Genomic DNA, 15,493 nt, shown 5'->3' with positions numbered 1-15,493 from the left:
TAGTCAAAATATCTCATTACACTTAAAATAAGACATGATCACCTCAGAAGTAACTTGTTTTTAGACAATTGTCTCTTGTTTCAAGTGAAAATTTGCTTGAAACAAGTGAAAATTTGCTTGTTTCATTGGCAAAATTTGTTTCTTGTTTCTAGCTAATTTTCACTTATTTCAAGTGAATTTTCACTTTTTCCATTGGCAAATTTTTGCCAATGAAACAAGCAAATTTTCACTTGTTTCAAGTGAATTTTCACTTGAAACAAGTGGAAATTGTCTAAAAACAATTTACTTCTAAGGTGATCATGTCTTATTTTAAGTGTAAGGAGATATTTTGACTAGAAATAAGACATTTTTGACTTGAAATAAGACAAATAATCTTGGTAAGATTTTGAGTTTTTGCAGTGTACAGCAGAGAAAAGGTTTAGGCAGGCCTCCAACATAAAAAACAGAAGCAACCATGTTTACTGTCAACTTTTTTTTTATCCAGGTGAAGAAGAACAGCTCTCCTCCGCTCTCCCTGTACGGTCAGCTGCTGTGGCGCGAGTTCTTCTACACAGCGGCGACCACCAACCCGCGCTTCGACAAAATGGAAGGGAACCCGATCTGTGTCCGCATCCCCTGGGACAAGAACCCCGAGGCCCTGGCCAAGTGGGCCGAGGCCAAGACCGGCTTCCCCTGGATCGACGCCATCATGACCCAGCTGAGGCAGGAGGGCTGGATCCACCACCTGGCGAGGCACGCCGTGGCCTGCTTCCTCACCAGAGGGGACCTGTGGATCAGCTGGGAGGAGGGGATGAAGGTGAGGAGGGAGGGAGAGATGAGGATCATTTGAGACCTATTGTAAGGCTGTGAGGGAGGGATGAAGGTTAAGATGAAGGGGAGGAACTGTGGAGGAGGGACAGAGGTCATGTTCACACTTGGGAATGTGAACCTGAGATCATTTCCATCAGGAAAGACTAATTTGAAAATAAATGAGATTTGCTGAGCAAGAAAACTAATTTATTAAGCAAATGAGAATCTGGGGGACGGGCTCTCGCTAATGGCAGAACCATTCAAAAGGGTGAGATGATGATGGTGGTGTGGGATGAGGGAGGGGGTGGGGGGGGGCGGCACAGGCTACATTTGTTCAATAGCTCAGTTATTCTTTCATTATCAATGGTTTGGTTTCATACAATGGAAAAAAATCTTCCAGTCCCTGGTTAGTTTGCTAGATACTTCACATCATCAGTGTCAGATTTGTGAACAGACTCCCTGCTGCCGTGTGGATAAATGTCATTTCACTGAAGATACTATTCATTAGAAGTGAAAGCTAATAATTGGGTTTGATCCTTTTTTTAAGTTTAGATTTTTCTCTCTACCCCAAAATACTTCATTTGAACTCAGTCAGCCTGTACAAACGGACTACAGTGGTCCCGCAATAACCCGCAATAGGCGAAATCCGCGAAGTAGTCCGCTTTATTTTTTACAATTATTCTAGATGTTTTAAGGCTGTAAAACCCCCTCACTACACACTTTATACACTTTTCTCAGACAGGCATTAACACTTTCTCACTTTTCTCTCTTGTTTAAACTCTCAAAGTTCAAACCTTCGTAGAAAAATAAGTCCAGTATTATAGAATGAACGCATTCTGTACTGTACAGGAGACACGGCACGGAGGAGATTGATTGACAATGGGCTACAGTCCCTTAGCCAATCAGGACGCAGAACACAATGCGCTGTAAAAAAAAAAAAAAAAAAAAAAAAAGCATGCAAAATTGCACTAAAAAAAATCCGCGAAACTGCGAGGCCGTGAAAGGCGAACCGCGTTATAGCGAGGGACAAATGTACTACCCTCTAGAAACACAAACTTCGAGTGTATACTGTGTGTTTATTTTCATGCACATCAGGTGTGTTTACCACAATACAGATGAGATACACAGCGATGAAACAGAAAACGGCACAGTTGTAGTCGTATGTGATAAAATGCAGTTAACAGTCAAGGAGCTGCAGTGCCAGTAGATTTCATGATGTCAGATGAAAAGATGAAAGCCCTGAGAGAGGCAGAGGGCTCAGCCTCAGTAACACACGGCCTCTCAGGTGTGGCTCTGCTCTGTACTCTGCAGGTGTTTGAGGAGCTGCTGCTGGATGCAGACTGGAGCGTGAACGCAGGCAGCTGGATGTGGCTGTCCTGCAGCTCTTTTTTCCAGCAGTTTTTCCACTGCTACTGCCCCGTGGGCTTCGGCCGGCGCACCGACCCCAACGGGGACTTCATCAGGTGGGTACTTCTCCTGGCAGCGCTCCTTGGTGCCACCGCTGTCCCCCCCCCCACTGGATGGTATCCTTCCTTCCTCTGTCTCTCTCCACCACACACACACACACACACACACACACACACACACACACACACAGGCATCGAGTTAACGGACACACACATGGGACCAACATCCACACGCATCCACACACATTTAAATGTACATTTGCGCCATCGTTTTAAGAAGGTAATAGATGGGGGCTAGATCTCGTCTGCCTTTTAAAGGGGCAGTTGGCGTTTTTTCAGTTTTATTTCCGTGTTTTTGTCCTAAGCTTTACATGTCCATGAAAGCTGTTGATCATTTCTGTCATGCTGTACACTGCAAAAACGCAAAATTTTACCAAGATTATTTGTCTTATTTCAAGTCAAAAATGTCTTATTTCTAGTCAAAATATCTCATTACACTTAAAATAAGACATGATCACCTCAGAAGTAACTTGTTTTTAGACATTTTTCACTTGTTTCAAGTGAAAATTCACTCGTTTCAAGTGAAAATTCACTCGTTTCAAGTGAAAATTCACTTGAAACAAGTGAAAATTTGCTTGTTTCATTGGCAAAATTTGCCAGTGGAAAAGGTGAAAATTCACTTGAAATAAGTGAAAATGAGCTAGAAACAATAAACAAATTTTGCCAATGAAACAAGCAAATTTTCACTTGAAACAAGAGACAATTGTCTAAAAACAAGTTACGTCTGAGGTGATCATGTCTTATTTTAAGTGTAATGAGATATTTTGATTAGGAATAAGACATTTTTGACTTGAAATCAGACAAATAATCTTGGTAAGATTTTGAGTTTTTGCAGTGTAGTGACCTAGTTTACGTGCACCAGGCAGTGACATATGTTCAGTGTGGTTGGTGGAGGGCCAGCGGCGTGGGTTTGGTCGTCTCCAGCGTCACAGAGTCTGGCGGGCTCGTCTTACGGCCCGGTTCAAAACAATAAACCCTTCCCTGGCTTCCAGAGTTCACTCATTTTATTGCGTGACATTTCAAACGTTCCAGAAAATGACCTCAAAAGAGTTTTGCGCACATCGCACATTATGGATGACTTAACATTGTGTAGCATTTTGGCGGAGTCAAACATTCAAAGCTGTAATTACGCAGTTCAGTCATGTGGGAAATCACGACAGGCGTTTAAGCCGCTGCTTCCTGTGTCGGATGGCTTTTGGGATAGGAGCGGCGCCGAGAGGAAGAACAGGCGAAGGAAGCCGGAGCTATGACGTCGTCCCTTTGAACCCCCCCGGTAGACAGTCTGGTCCTCGGGATGCAGGTCAAACTGGGGCTAAATGTGTAGGATATCCTCCCTCAAAAATTTAACAACAACGTCTTTCAGAGAAGATGTCAAAACACCGTCCCTCATGTGAGAAACAGTCGATGTTCAAGACGTTTCCATACAGTTTTCTAGAGGAGAAAAAGGGAGTATTTCGTTAAAGATGAGGGTGTAAACATTTTGGTTAAAGAAATGTTGCCTGAAATATTCACAACAGTGCAAATGCAAATGCAGCACATCTCAAGTTAACACATAAATAACTTTCATTTTTGTTTTATTTTGTCTGTGTTGTGCTAATTGGTAGATATTTTATTTTGGAGTAAAACTCTTAATGGTTATAAATAGACAGACATGCATGCCTACACACACACACACACACACACACACACACACAGCTCCTCCACCGTGACAGGCTAAATTTACAGGACAAAAGCAGAGAGAGACAGAGGGATAGAGGAGGAACCTCCAGATCTCTGGGTAAGTGAGTGAACGAGTCGACTTTCTTCCTTCTCCTCCTTCTTTTATTTCTGCCCATCTGACCATTTTCTCTTCTGTTCCACCTTTAGCACGTTGGTTAGCATCACACGTCTTTTTGTAATATTTTGTACTTCATTTGTATCTATCTATCTATTATTTGTAGGTGTTTGGTGTGTGTGTGTGTGACTGTGTGGCTGTTGGCGACAGATCATAATGACTACAATGATGCAGATGAATTCTCCTCTCTTTTTTTTTTCTGAATGTGGCTCTGTGTTAATATGTGTTTTTTTGATTTCTCTGTTTTTTGGGGGATTGGGTAAAAAGTTCAGCTATCCCTCTCCCCTTCGTGCATTGTAGTTGATTGCTTTTAAGATGATTGGCCGTTGTCACACCCTCCTCCCACCCCGGGGACTGAGGTGAGAAATCGACAGCCGTTCGTTTTTGTTTTTTTTTTTTTTACTTACCTGTGAAGCCCTGAGGGACGGGGCTTTGCTCACGCCCCAGCGTCGCCCTCCGGGCTGGCCTGGCACTCGGTGGCGTCTCATTTTGTCAAAAGGGATTCTGACCGCTTGGTAGGGAAATGCTAGCGCCTTGCCTGCGTTCGATAGGTAGAGGACTATGAGGCATTCCCCGAAGGGTAGTGAGGAGAGGCGTTGGACCAGCTGCTGCTCTGCTGTTGCGTGTGACGGGCGGGCGGGCGGGGCCGGTAACCGTCGGCGTTACCTGGACCGCGCGCCGCGCCGCGCCGCTCTGACGTCCAGGCGCTGGGCAAAGCCCCTCGTCCAACCCTTTGTGAAATGTTCAGTGGTGCTCTGCTTATGTGAATGCAGCCCTGCCGGTTCAGGCGGACCTGGAGCAGTGGCTGGCAAACACAGAAACACACACACACACACACACACACACACAACACACATATAATATCCTCATCCTCACATCAGGGTTGCGCGATATGTCCGGATATTCCCATCGGCAGTTAATGTGCCGTCGGTCTTTTGATCCGTTTGTTTTGGGAGGGGGTGTCACAGAGCACACAGATGCTTACTCTGCCTGAAAATAAATAAATAAACATCTGCATCTTTTAATGCAAAAGTCACATTTTGTTCTGTGTGTGCAGGATGCTCTTCCTCAGTTAACGAGAACAAAATACAAAGGGATGTTTCAGAGTGTGACTGTTTGTGGTACTTTTTCAATCCCCTTACACTGTAAATGGTGTAGGTAGACGTCTAATTGCCAAAATAAAGTCCTTTTTAAATTGGCAAAGAGATAACCGGCGATGGATTCAGCCCCTTGACGAGTCCTGATGTATCCATCCTGTCACTCAACATGAAAAAACACACCACATGTCATGTTTCCTCTTGCATTTCCTCATACACACACAGCAGTTTCACTTTCTGACATGAATATATAGACATACACAGACACACACACACTCTGTCACCCTCCACCTCTCCACACACACACACACACACACAAACCACCCGCTGTTCTCTGTAGGACCTCTTGCTACTGGCAGGCCGCGGATCTTCCTGGCGAAAGGGTTGTGGTCCCTTTTGGTGAAACGAGGGGGCCCCCTAGGGGGCTAGCCCAGAGTGCGGCGCTGTGGCTGTGGGAGGGGACAGTCAGCAAAAGGGGGGCTTTGGTGCCTGCTGACGTCTTAAAAGACAACCACCACAGTCTGAGGGGCAGGGGGAGAAGGCATGAGCTCTTTCCTCATCCCACCACCGTCTGATCACCGGGAGGGAGGCTGGGGGGGGGATGGGAGGGGCGGAGGGGGCCTGGAGCTGTGCGGTATAGTGGAAGACTTCTGTCATTGACTGGAATATTTCAAATTACAGAACATTGAGTTGTGAGGTTAGAGTGAGTCAGCGGGAAGCTCTGGATTAACACTTTGGCCGGGATGCGTTTTTTAGTGCGTTTCAGATGAAGAAGCAGCCAAACGGTGACTAAATGTAAATTTTTTTTCAAAACTGTAAAACCGAAGGAAGTGAAACAGGAAGTGACTCTCGGTGGCAGAAGTTTTTGTCACTATACAGCCGCTCAGGTCAGGGTTGGGTGGTGGGGGCGGGGAGTGGGGTTCAGGGGCCGGGTGGGGAGGGCTGGGCGGGGCGGGGCGGGGCGGGGTCAACACACTCTCCTCTCTAACTGGGTGTTACAGTAGCCGTCTCCTAGCGACCTCAACCAATCGGCAGCGATCTCTCTAGCGGCGGGGCGATCTCCGTAGCAACCGGGGCGCCATCCGTCAGTCTGTCAGTCCACAAGGCCGCACCCCCCCACCCCTCTCTCTCTGCCTCTCAGCGCTGCACTGTGCCGTTTCCCACAGTTCCACAGTTCCACACGCCCCCCTCCTCTGTCCTGTCTGTCTCCCCTCCTCGGAGTCGGTAAGGTCGGACCAAGTAGGTAGGTGGCTTCTCCTTGTCACACGGAGCAAATCCACGATGACACCAACAACAAACAAACAAAAAACAAAAAAAAAAAAACCTCTGTTTGGAATGGTACAATGAGATGTGGATGCCCTGCCTTGCTGCAGTTAGTGGTTTCATTGGCTCTTATCTCCCTGGAGGCAGTTGTGTGTCTGCTCGCAGGCTAACTTTAAGTGTTGCTTGGGACCACAGCCCCCCCTTCGTTTTCCACCACGTGTCGAAAGAATAGACCTGACGCACTGTGAAGTTTACTGACTGCAGTGCCACAACCTCTGAAGTCCATTAGAGGAGAGTCAAAGCTGTGCAGCAGTGATTTTTTTGTACTCACATTACCATGTACTGTTGTGTTCATAGCATCCATTTCGTAGCAACTATCTTCCACAGTATTTGTAAGCATGAAGTGCTGAAGACGCTCCTATTAATTACTTACATGGGCTGTAAGAAGAAAACTGTGAAGCTGATCTGTTATGCAATGATGCTTTTCATCTATGACATACAGTATGATATTCCCAAGCAAAGTAGAAACAAACTTTGACCATCTCATAATCATAGCTAGATGCATGCACACATATGTTGACATAGGACTTATGCTACCTTTAAGAATATTTAAAACTACGACAGATTCAACTTGTAGTCTTTGAAATAGTAGAAACTACATGTATTTTCAAGTCTACCAAGCAGTGGAAGTATTTGATCCACTGTAAGTTATACTTCAAATATCAAAATATACTGTCATGCAGATTTAAGCCCTTTGCGTGCCTGGATCACGTTCAACCCATCCTTTTCTTCTGTAACCTTCCACGTTTTATTGATGCAAGCCGGCATATCTAATGTCTCCCTGTGCTTCCAGACGTTACTTACCTGTCCTCCGAGGTTTCCCCGCAAAGTTCATCTATGATCCGTGGAACGCCCCGGAGTCCGTGCAGGCGGCCGCCAAGTGCATCATCGGCGTCCACTACCCGAAGCCCATGGTGCACCACGCCGAGGCCAGCCGGCTCAACATCGAGCGGATGAAGCAGATCTACCAGCAGCTCAGCCGATACAGAGGACTGGGTGAGAGCCGGACACAGCGAACGTGTGATGCGACTGTAACAGGGTATCCGCGGGGTCTTGAAAAGTATTAAAAAGTCTTATCACGACTTTATAAGGTCTTAAATTTTGAAAGTATTTTTTCTGAATTAACTGTCCAAGAGTTTGAGTCCCAAAAACATCATAAAAGTGTGTGAATTTATTCATTTTTATTAAAAAACAAAGATGAACAGGTACATAAAAAAAACTAGGCTATTGTGGGTGCGTTCGTAAATTGTCTCTGAGAGCGCCAGAGCGAGCGGGCGGGTGGAAATTCAGAAGCACAAAGTACGCTCTGGCGCTCCCAGTGCTTATTATGAACGCACCGAAATGTGACATGAATCCATGCGTTCAACTTAACCAGGGCCGAATCACGGACGGAATCGCGGAGTTAGCCAGATAAAAAGGAATCTTTTTTTAACGCGGAATTTGACATAATTTGAATTAAATGCTGTTTTTGTGTGGAATATGAACGTATGTCTGGGGAAAATTACATGGGGGGAAGCAAATCTGGGTGGCACAACCCCTCCAGTCATTTCACCTGCACCTGCACCACCAAAAAAAAAAACATTCCAACACCTGCACCGGCACCGTACGAGTCCAAAAGGCAGAGAAACTTTCCAGCTACAGCAGCGCACTGACATAGATTGTGTAACAAAGCGAAGAGTTGCCACTCCGCTCTATTTTCACTGGCTAACAGCAGCACACTGGCTTAGCTTGTCTATTCAGAGAAGAGGTATCACTTCGACTTATTTGTTTGATAATTAATTTACATTTTTAAAACAAATAATAATTTAGCATCTACTCCTTCAAGATAATTTATTATGTTCTACTCATAAACACACACTAACACTACATACTGAGTGTTTGAGCAACATATCTCCTCTGTGCTACAAAAGATCCGTGGTAAAAAGTACTCTGTTGTTGTGCGGTGAGGTATTAAAAATGATTGAAAGGGTCTTGAAAAAGTCTTAAAAAGGTATTAAAATTAACTTCAAGATTCCTGCATATACCCTGTGTAATAATGTTGTGATGTCAGGAACTTCATGGATCATTAAAAAGGCAGTAGACGTGGGCGTGACACTGTGTTTGTGTTGTAGGCCTGCTGGCGTCAGTGCCGTCCACCAACGGGAACGGGAACGGAGGGATGATGGCCTACTCTCCCGGAGAGCAGCAGCAGCAGCAGCAGCCAGGGACCAACAACAACAACAACAACTCACACTGTGAGTAAACACAGCTGACATCATCATGCAGAGCCACGGGGAGCTGAATTCACACTAATAATTCTAAATATATGATAAATGAACAAGAAGGAGAGTGCTTGGGAAAGACAGCCAGTAGATAGATAGATAGATAGATATACTTTATTGATCCCAACCAGGGAAATTCTGGTGTTCCAGCAGCAACAGTAGAAACATACAATAAAGTTAAATAAAGAAAAAAAAAAGAATAAAGGCTAAATATATACAATAAAGACTAACTAAATATTTACAATAAAGACTATAAAGACTAAAAACTAAAAATATACAATAAGGGCTAACCTAAGGAAAAGAGATATGAGATGTGAAAATATACAGATGGAATGAATATGACAATATACAGATGGAACTGAAGTGTATACATGATTGTATAGATAAGGAGAGTTAGCATGAAACCACAAAACCAAGAACCAAGTGGCAGAACCCGACGCCCGGTAATGACACCCACATGTCTTCTTCCTTCCCGTGCTCCTCCAGTGCCTGGAGTGACCGGGGGCTCCGTTGCCACAGGAAACGGCAGCGGCAGCATCCTGCTCAACTTCGACAGCGAGGAGCAGCCGGGGCCCAGCGGCGTCGGGCAACAGCCGCTGCAGCTGCCGCCACCGCTGCCACAACAACAGCCACACGGTGCGTTGTCCTCTGACACGTTAACGTTGTTAGCATTTTTCATAGATAGATAGATAGATACTTTATTCATCCCAAAGGAAATTCGCAGTTTTTCAGCAGTATCCACAGATTACAGATTAAATAAATAAAAAATAAAGAATAAGATCTAAGTACGACCCAGTGTGCAAAAAGCAATGTGCAATGTGCATAGGTGTATAAAATGTGCATAGATGTAGGTCAATGTGCAAATTTAGAAGAAATATACAGTACACACAGATGATAAATAGCAGTAAGCAATATAAACACTAGCCGACCTGTTGGCACGGCGAGCTGGAACAGCAGCGTCTGAATGAACAACAAGAGTTAAAGAAAGCCAACAGTCTTACCTCTGTGACTCTGATCTGATCTGAAGTAACTCAAATCACAGTTCAACACAGAATCACTGCTCCAGGTCGTGTTTCCATCGATGAAGGTGACTCAGAACTGACTCATTGTCCTTGTGGGCATTCCTCACTCAAGCTGATGGGCTCGTGGTGCCAACAGGGTTTTGCCAGTCTTCTTTGATTGGCAGATGAAGCTTTTTCACGACCGTCATAGTCATAGTTGAATTTTATGTCATATTTTTTCTAAGCAGCAATAACTCTAGGAGGACAGTGTGAGAAAGTAATTTGAGTAACTTTGAACCAGCAGCTCATTTTTCTTCAATTTTGTGAGAAAAATGTTTCTGTTGAGAGCGTCAGGAGCCCTTGTGCTGATGCAGCAGCGACTCCACTTTTTTTTTTTTTTTTTTTTTCCCACTGCTGTTTAAATTGTTCATACTTCTGTTTAAATTGTTCATATTTCTATTTTTTTTTTTAATAATCCTTGTTTATAGTGTTTATATTGCTTACTGCTATTTATCATGTGTATACTGTATATTTCTTCTAAATTTGCACACTGACCTACCTCAATGCACATTTATACACCCATGCACACGTTTTTTTCTGTTTTTTTTTTTTTTTTTTTTTTTGCACATTGCTTCTTGCACACTGGGTTGTATTTAGATCTTATTCTGTTGTACTTAGATCTTATTCTTTATTTCTTTATCTTTTTTTTTATTGATTTATTTAATCTGTAATCTGTGGATACTGCTGAAAAACTACGAATTTCCTGCGGGATGAATAAAGTATCTACCTATCTATCTATCCATCCTCGGTGTGTGTTGCAGGTTACCACCCAGTGCCAGACCCCAGCCAGACCGTCCCCAGCAGCCGACTCTACCACGAGTTCGCTGTGCCTCAGCATCCAGGTACACACACACACACACACACACACACACACAATCTAATGTTACTGTCTGATAGGAATTACATCCCTCTCTAGTTTTCAGTGCTAATGATTTTTCAGAAGATTTCGAAAAACCATCGTGCAGTTTTATGTTTTTGAATTAAAAAGAAATAATATCGTGAAGTTGAAAATATTTGTTTGAAGCCTCTGGATGTAACATGAATGGGAATCTGCACCAAAAGACCACCAGCTATTTACCCGTCACTGCTAAACTGTGACTAAACATCGAGTTTACCTGTTAAAGTTGTTAAAGATCCTTGGAAGTTGAGAAATATAAAGTGAGATTTAAAATTTAAAATATAGACCCCCCAATTCATCAGTGGATCAACTTTTCCCATCCTGAGCAAAGCCGTGTGATGGAGCAGAAGTTTTAGTTTTCAGATGAATTTCACTGGGATTTCTGCTCTTGACAATATCAGGGCTAAAATATGAGGTCAGCTTTATGTCTCATTTTGACCGCTGTGATGTTTCATTGAATTGAATTGAATTGAATTGAATGCCTTTATTGTCATTCTACATTACAATACAACAAGATTAAGAGTGCTACTCCACCATGGTACTCAAATACAATAAATAAATACATAAATTCAACAATATACAATAAATACAACACACAGTATACCCTGAAGTACACCAGTTTTATGCCCTTTAAGTTCATCACACCTCAAAATCGATGTCTAATTGAGAGAGGGAACCCAGAAATAATTCAAGTGGCGAACAGATTTTGGGAACGTGCCCCAAAGTGGCTGCTGAATATAAACACGTATTCAACGACTGCTCACACATAACACATGGTAGAGCACTGTAGCTGTTAATGTATTGTTTTTCTTACGGCCTGCTCTGCCGCGCAGGACGCCTCCTGCACACCGGGGGCAGCATCACAGGGAAGCGGGAGCGCGAGTCGGAACGAGAGGGGCCAGGAGAGGAAGATTCGGGAGCGTGCTCTGTCCACAAGATGCAGAGGCAGAGCGCAGAGGTCAGTGTTTTCCCTGTTTTTTTGTCTCCGCACTGGATACGTGCTGGCGGTGGAAGTGGGTTTAAGCTTGAGCTGATTTATTTTACAGCTCTGTAAAACAGTCTGGACGTGTCTCATATGTTTACATCGGGTTTCCAGGGGACATATAAAGCCGGACGGGACAATACGTCAGAGCGAAAGCACTCCAGGCTCGCACCGCTGCCAGACTTTGATGCCACAAATGACGTCAGTGGGTCGGGCATGGAAAATTCCACTATAAACCACCATGCATACATCATTTAAACTCTTTGACCGGACACAGTTTCTAAACTACAGAGGAAAACACACTTTATATAATGAGGCCCGCTCTCAGCGTCGTATTGTCCCTTCCTTCTTTATACAGTCTTTGCCTGTTCTAACCTTGTGAACATAATGAGCCAGTCAGTGTTTTAAAATGCACTCTTATCATTTAAATCCTGTTACACAAGTCACAGTGACTTATTCCACCGTCGACGTGAGCAAATTTTAATTTTAAACCTGAGTCTGCACACAAAAATGAATTGAAAATGGTGACATATGCAGGTGAGTCACCAAGTTAACTTCAGACATCGGCCTTAATATTGCACATAATAAATACTCAGCAGTGCCGCCAGTCATTCATAATGCCAGATACCACCACAAAATTAATATTTCAGTTACCATTATATAAACTGTTAGCAGCCAGCTATCAAAAGGTCAACATGGCTGATGAAAGTAGAACCGGGCTGTCTAAGTTTGGTTGGTTAATGATGAAAATACACGGTTTGGTTTGGCTAATGCCTCACCTGCCTGTTTGCCTCCAGAAAAGTGTGTGTGTGGCATAGGCGGTTCTAGGGGGTGGCAGCTGCCACCCTAGAAAAAGGCCTTGCCACCCTAGTTGCCACCCCAATTTCAGACAATTTATTTATTTATTTTTTAATTGTGGCTGTTCGGAAACTCGCTGTTACGAGACTCAAATGTCCGAGTGCAAGTAAATGCAGCAAAAGATGACACTCCCACTATTTAAGGGGTTGATAAATAAATTAATAAATAAATATTTCTAATGCCACCTTTTGGTTTTCTATTCAATGCTTTACTCGTGTACCACAATAATAGAATGTTTTTGAGTTAAAATATCCTCATTTGGGGGTTTTCCAAGCAAATACTGATATATGTGATCGTTTGGTATTAAATCAGCATATATATTTCTGCCACCCCTTAAAGTCTCCATGCCACCCCATGAATATTTGTCTAGATCCGCCCCTGGTGTGTGGTTCTTAATATTCACCGTCTTTTGTTGTTTGGTGTGCAGACTACCTAGAGCAGCTGGAGACGAGATTGTCTGCGTCGACACTGAAGTCACCATCTGGCCAGCAGAGAGAGGAACTCCGAAACATCGCCACCTCTCCTCCACCCACACACAGCTCTAGACATTGCTGCCTCCTCCAACACGGTCCATCCAAAAACGTTGTTTTTTCTTCTGTTCAGAAAACTCCCCGGCGTGTAAACACAAAGGTGAAAATGTGATTGTGGCTTTGATTTTTGGCTTCCTTGAAGGGCTTTGCACATCCTGAAGGGAAAGCAGCAGAGTCCTCCCTCTGCTCCGTATGACTGGAAGACACATCAAATTCAAAACTCCTCTCTGTGTAAAAAGAAAACTGAATCAGGGTTAGACGTGTGGCTGCGACATGGCGATGAGTAACACAAACTAAATCAAGTGATGTCGTTTTTGTTTTCGTTAAATGGATCAATAACCAACATGGCAGCTTACCAATCCCTCTCAGGCAGACTGGACATCTTCCCTGTTAAATCCCCGACCCGTTTGTTTTGTATATCCGCTACCAACAGTTCCTGTAACCGCACACGCGTATATATATTTATTGGTAAAGACGGCACACACGATGATACGCCTTCACTGACACGGTGTCGACACAGTCACTGAACGCCTCAAACTTCCAGCGTGACCAGCTCTTTGTAAGAACACTGTCTTAACACAGCCTCCACCAGCCGACATGTACTGAACCAACACTGAAGCAGCTATCACTGTAAGTCACTGAATGTTTTTAGCTGCACATACGACAACAGTCCCAGGCCAAGTTAACACTGTCAGGGTTTACCTGTTTGGTTTTTTTTTTTTATTAGTTTCCATGGAATCAGCCCTAAAATCCGGACTTATCAGCTGCAGCCTGTATATTGGAAGCGTGCTGTTTATACATATATATTTTTGATATTGCACGTGCTTGTATCCTGGCGTCACAGTCATGGAACGCTTGTAAATAAGCTCATAAGATTGTTAACCAGCAGTTTTTATTTTTTAATCCCCCCCCCGCCGCCCGCCTCCAGAAAGACGAGAATCGACACACCCAGAAAAAAAAAGTTTTTTTTTTTTAGGAGTTTATTTGGAGTGAGACGGTGTCTTTGCTCACACCTCCCCTGGGAGTGAATATGAAGACCGTCTTCTGGTGCTGGAGGGCCCGTTCGGTGCATGACGACGCTATTCTGCCAGAATAGAACAGAAAAACAAAATACCTCCAGTCCCCTGCGCTCGATTTAACAGGAACATCAACCACTGCCTGGTAGATACGATCACTTGATTTGAATCGGCAGCTAAATCTGTGTTTACCCAGCTCGCAGGCCAGCATCCCCCGTGGAAGGAAGGAAGAGATTTAGTTTAGCGTTGAGAGACATCCGTGCAGCTCCGAGGATAACACGCAGAGTCGGCTCGGTTTCCGGTTTCCGGTCTCGGTCTTAAAAAGGCGTTTACAGCGCGTTAACTGTGGATTCGTTTTGGGGGCGGTCGAACTCTGCAGACGTGATGCAGCTTGGAGGCGGACGTCCAGTTCCACCCGTGCGTCGCCTCTGAGCACAAAGAGTTGAGAAGGGATGCAAGATGCAAAGGTGCAGATTTCAGAACTTCTCATCACACATTCAGAATTTTTTTTTTTTTTTTTTTTTTTTTTATAACTCCTGTTGGAAAATCAATCAGTTAACACAAGATCAATGTAGCTCCACGAGTAGATCAGTTTCCCCTTGATACCAATACAACTGGTGAGGCTGTTCTGTAGTTTGTTTGTTTTTTGGACAAAACCAACATTATTTCCCCCATTTTTTTCAATCTTGTCCATATCTTATTTTTGGGTTCTCTGTCTTTTTTTTTTTTTTTTTTTTTTGCGCTCTGCCCGTCCGAGTCTAGACTTTCCATTTGCGATGTTTCGATTGAACTCGGCCCCAGTCACATTTTCACCTCTGTGTCGCACACAAGTGCACGGGTTTCTACAGTGTCTCCACAAGTCCTTTTGCCTGTCGGTTCCTAAACTCAGCAAAATCACTTTGTAGTGTTTTCCGAGGCATTCTGTGGCGTTGAAAGTCCGGGTGCTGCTGCTGTGCGACGAGCGACAACCAAAACCACTGGAGTTTGTTTTCAAAGAGGACGGAGCGGTCAGGCGGTCACGTCTGTCCGGACCAGAGGACGCAAGTGGAAGATCTGCAATCTCCTCTCCTGGTTGCAAAGTTTTTTCTAAGATTTCTTACAAAACCAAAAAATGAAAAAACAAATCAGAATGGGAAAAAAAAAAAAAAGAAAAAGTTGAGCTGACAGTGAAAACAGGCAACATTGGACCCAAATGAGCCGATTCCTGTCAAAACAGAGACTGACATTCCTCCAAAAGCAGAACGATTTTAACCTCCTGTTGAAAGATTTCTACTACTGTACAAAGAAAAGAAAAAAAAGAAAAAAAGAAAAAAATATATATATTATGGCTAACTTACACTTGTGCCGTTTTGCGACCCCAAAATGTTTTAATTACAAC

At 43.8% G+C, this 15,493-nt stretch overlaps 1 protein-coding gene across 1 annotated transcript in view; it reads left to right on the top strand.

The window, feature by feature from the left end:
* Positions 1 to 13,128, top strand: part of cry3a (cryptochrome circadian regulator 3a) — a 40,297-nt gene extending 27,169 nt beyond the window's left edge. Inside the window, exons 8-15 of the mRNA XM_030056409.1 lie at positions 485 to 796; positions 2,101 to 2,252; positions 7,303 to 7,505; positions 8,621 to 8,743; positions 9,257 to 9,406; positions 10,593 to 10,673; positions 11,563 to 11,687; positions 12,997 to 13,128. Coding sequence (XP_029912269.1) covers positions 485 to 796; positions 2,101 to 2,252; positions 7,303 to 7,505; positions 8,621 to 8,743; positions 9,257 to 9,406; positions 10,593 to 10,673; positions 11,563 to 11,687; positions 12,997 to 13,005 — 1,155 coding nt within the window. The 3' untranslated portion in view covers positions 13,006 to 13,128. The remainder of the gene's footprint in view (positions 1 to 484; positions 797 to 2,100; positions 2,253 to 7,302; positions 7,506 to 8,620; positions 8,744 to 9,256; positions 9,407 to 10,592; positions 10,674 to 11,562; positions 11,688 to 12,996) is intronic.
* The last annotated feature ends 2,365 nt before the right edge of the window (positions 13,129 to 15,493 follow it).

The sequence above is a fragment of the Myripristis murdjan genome, chromosome 7 (assembly GCF_902150065.1).
Source record: "Myripristis murdjan chromosome 7, fMyrMur1.1, whole genome shotgun sequence".
Classification (NCBI taxonomy): Eukaryota; Metazoa; Chordata; class Actinopteri; order Holocentriformes; family Holocentridae; genus Myripristis; species Myripristis murdjan.
The sequence above is the reverse complement of the archived record's forward strand: the minus strand, read 5'-3'. Positions and strand labels throughout refer to the sequence as shown.